Consider the following 3,961-nt stretch of genomic DNA (forward strand, 5'->3'; position numbering starts at 1 on the left):
ATCCTCCTGCATTCAGCATCATTGCATGTATTTCGTAAGTCTGCAGAGGACTTTATAGATTGGTGTCGGACATATGGCTTAATAATGGACGTATGGACTTGATCTGGACTGAGCTGGAACATTTTCTCAATATTCAATTGCTCTTGTATATAAATCTCTTATACAACTGTGAGTGTCTCCATGAACTTGTTTCTCTAGGCTACCTGGATTAATACAACCCCAGACACTGTTTCTTCTGATAGCCAGGCACCATCTAGTTTCTTCACCACACTTTGCTATCGCACCCATATTTTCAGTGATCTCCTCATGAGGATGAGCATCAAGCAGGGGTATGTCATAGACTGAATTGTTCTTAGATTGGGGCTAGAATTCAGTGGGCGCTCCAAATCCATTCATCTACTTATAGTTCATATATGTCTCTGGTTCACTTTGGAGACATTTTGTCACTTTATGTTGGAGAATATTATCATCCCCCTGGGGCATAAGGTAATTCTATTGATAGTGTCATTAATTTAGCCACTGATATAGGATTTAGAACACTGTTGAGAAAAGGAAATTATACAAGTATAGGCCAACTATGAACCACAATATATAAATTGTTGGCTTTTACAGGTTAGACTCTTTTTCTTAAATCATTTTATTGGGGGCTCTGACAGCACTTTTCACACTCCATCATACATCCATTGTGTCAAGCACAGTTGTACATATGTTACCATCATCATTTTCAAGACATTTTATTTCTAGACTAGACTCTTAAGTGACTGGATACTACTTACACAAATCATAGGAGTTGGTGATAGGGAAAAAACTTTCAGTAATATTGACAGCGGCAGAGCCACGCCCACCAGATTACTGCATATCATAATAAAGTAAGGAAGGCATTAAATAGTTAGTATTTGGTAGTTCCAGGCCACCATTTATTGGGCGCCCTCAATGGAAGAGATCTGAACCAAAGTCCAACATCTGTCAGTACTGTGCCCTTAGGATAGCAACTCACTGCCACAGAGTCAATGCTGGTTCGTAGAGACACCCCTGTGGGTTTCTGAGACTGCCACTGTTGATGGGAGTAGAAAGCTCAGTCTTTCTCCTGAGGAGCTGCTGGTGGTTTTGAACTCCTGACCATGGGGATCGAATCCCAATGTGCAACCACAACACCACCAGGACTCCGTCTGGGATAGCAGTCATCTGCTTGAGCCCATGGTTGCAGCCACTGTGTCAATCCATCTCCTTGAGGATCTTCCTCTTTATTATTTTTACAGCCCCTCTACTTTACCAAACATGATGTCCTTCTCCAGGGACTGCCCTCTCCTGACAACACGTCCAAAGTTTGTAGGATGAAGTCTCGCCATCCTGGCCTCTCAGGAGCACGCTGGCCATACTTCTTCCTTGGCAGATTAGGAATACTGTATGTATGTGGAACAAATAATCAGAGGCTGGATTACATGAAGAAGAGTCCTATTACCCTGTGGTATGCAGATGACACAACCCTGCTTGCTGAAAGTCAGGAGGGCTTGAAGCACATTCTGATGAAGATCAAGGAGTGCAGCCTTCAGTATGCATTATAACCCAATGTAAAGAAGACCAAAATCCTCACAACTGGACCAAGAGGTAACAGCATGATAAACAGAGAGAAGATTGAAGTTCAAAGGAGTTGGTCTTGCTTGGATCCATAAATAATGCTCATGGAAGCGTCCGTTAAGAGATCAAAGGATGCATTGCATTGGATAAATCTGCAGCAGAAGACTAGAGTATTGAAGAACAAAGATGTTACTGATCCAAAACATGCCTCATATGTATGTGAAAGTTGGAAATTGAATAAGGAAGACTAAATAATGGATACATTTGAGTTTGGGGGCTGGAGAAGAATATTGAAAGTACCATGGACTGCCAAAGGACAAACCAACCTGTCTTGGAAGAAGTACAGCCAGAGTGCTCCTTAGAGGCGAGGAGAGGGACTTCGTCTTACATACTTTAGACATGCTGTCAGGAGAGAGCTGCCCCTGGAGAAGGACGTCATGTTTGGTAGAGGGGCAGCGCCATAGAGGAAGGCTCTCCAAGAGATGGATTCGCAGTATGGCTGCAGCAGTGGGCTCGAGCACAGGGCACAGGAACCACGGTGAGGATGGCACAGGATGGGCAGCGTTTCATTCTGCTGCGCATCTGGTCAGAGTGGGCTCCATGATCCCTATCAACAGCAGCAGCAACAATGAGTCTAGATGACTTAGTGGTGGTAGGTTGGTGGTTTAGGTTTTATCTAGCTATAAGGTTGCTATGAGTTGAAATGGAATAGACAGTGGTTTGGTTTTTTATTTGATCCAGTTAAAGAATTGTTATGAATTGAGATCAACTCTATGTTCCTCTTCGTTGTTCATTCAGCTATTATGAGATAGAATCAACTGGAAGGCGGTGGGCTGGGTTTGGGTTGGGATCTAGCTATAGGGTCACTATGGTCAGAATGGACTCAAGGCAGTGGGGCTGGGCTCGGGTTTATCCACCTGTAGGGTCCCTGGCTTGGAGTTCACGGCGTGGCAGTGGGTTTGGGTTTGGGTAGGGATCTAGCTATAGGGTGACTAGGAGTCAGAATGGACTCAAGGTAGTGGGTGTGGCTCCTGCGCAGAGTTCTAAGGCATCCCCTTCTCCCTGGTGGGTTTTGCTTTGTGAGGGTCCCACGGGTTTTCAGAATTAGCACAATTCATACCAATATCTCTCATGATCTTACCTAGTATGACGTCTGGAAGTACTGCATTATTTTGGATAGCCCCACCCATGTAAACACTGGGCATGTATGATTAACAAATAGTAGGCATAGGATACTAAGGCCCGGGAGGCAGGGGGGGGGGCGGGTGTCGGGCGGTTTACAAAACCACATTGTGGTATTTGCATAAGATATGGTGATTTATGCTGAGACATCACTGGGTGAGTGGCTTTTCAGAGATGATGGTAGGTTCGAACCCAAACTTGTGCTTAGCAGCCCAGAGCTTAACCCAATGCGCCACCAGGGCTCCTTAAGAACCTCTGTGGGATCCAACGCGGCCACTGGAACGTTTACAAAGGCACCTTAGCGGGCAGTAAATTTGTTAATGGAGAAGGGCTGCACAGCTCGAATGTAATCCAGGTCACTGAAACGGTTGAGGCGCGCACGTTCTGCTGTGTATATTACCAACAAAAACAAAAAATGTAAAAAGGAGTAATGCCGAACCGTATTCCAGGATTCGCTGTCATCACCCGCTTATCCCGCAAAGTGTTTCTTGGGCGCATGCGTACAGGCACGGAAAGTTAGTGGGCCAAATGGGCGAAACCCTGAGCCAGGGGGTGCTCCGCTAGCGCGTGGGTGGTGGTGAGGTGCTGGTTCCCAACATCTAGACTCCCAATGCCAGACCTTTCCCTCGCTTCTTCAGTCCAGGGAAGTAGGAGGGGAGGGCATCGGGCAGCCTGCGCATATCTGTGTTCGGAACTCCGCGCTTGGGAATGTCCCACGGGCACCTGCGCGGGGATCGGCAGCCAGGAGGGGCCCGCACCGACTAGGTCTCAAAAGCGCAGCGACCACCCCTCCACGAGACGCCGGAAGCTCCCGATAGGCACCGCGGCAGCGGGCGACACCGGGAAATGGCCGGGCCGCAGCTCGGACTACACTTCCCATGAGGCCTCGCGGCGGCACGCGGCGGATGCGCAAGCGCGCGGCGTGCGTGGCGGCGTCAGCGGTTCTAGAACGTTGCTGTGGTAGCGCTCGGGCGCCATGTTAGGACGAAGGGGAAGGAGGCGAAGCGCGTAAAGCGGCCGACCGGGAGCGGGAGCGGGGTCGGTGCCCGGCTGCGGTAGCCGCGTCCCTCCCGCCTCAGTGGATCATGCCCAGGGCGGCAGCGGCGGTGCTTGCGGGGGGGCAGTGACTGGGCGGCGCCGCGCCGGAGACGATGCCGTTGTAAGTACTTCGGGTTCCGCTCGCGGCCGCGCGCCGGCGGCC

At 49.3% G+C, this 3,961-nt stretch overlaps 1 protein-coding gene across 1 annotated transcript in view; it reads left to right on the forward strand.

Annotated features, from left to right (window-relative positions):
* The first annotated feature begins 3,752 nt into the window (after window positions 1-3,752).
* Window positions 3,753-3,961, forward strand: part of PAPOLA (poly(A) polymerase alpha) — a 54,695-nt gene continuing 54,486 nt past the window's right edge. Inside the window, exon 1 of the mRNA XM_045287912.1 lies at window positions 3,753-3,919. Within this exon, the coding sequence (XP_045143847.1) occupies window positions 3,912-3,919 (8 nt within the window). The 5' untranslated portion in view covers window positions 3,753-3,911. The remainder of the gene's footprint in view (window positions 3,920-3,961) is intronic.

Source organism: Echinops telfairi, unplaced genomic scaffold (genome assembly GCF_000313985.2).
Source record: "Echinops telfairi isolate 266 unplaced genomic scaffold, ASM31398v2 ScPeMD7_18;HRSCAF=68, whole genome shotgun sequence".
Classification (NCBI taxonomy): Eukaryota; Metazoa; Chordata; class Mammalia; order Afrosoricida; family Tenrecidae; genus Echinops; species Echinops telfairi.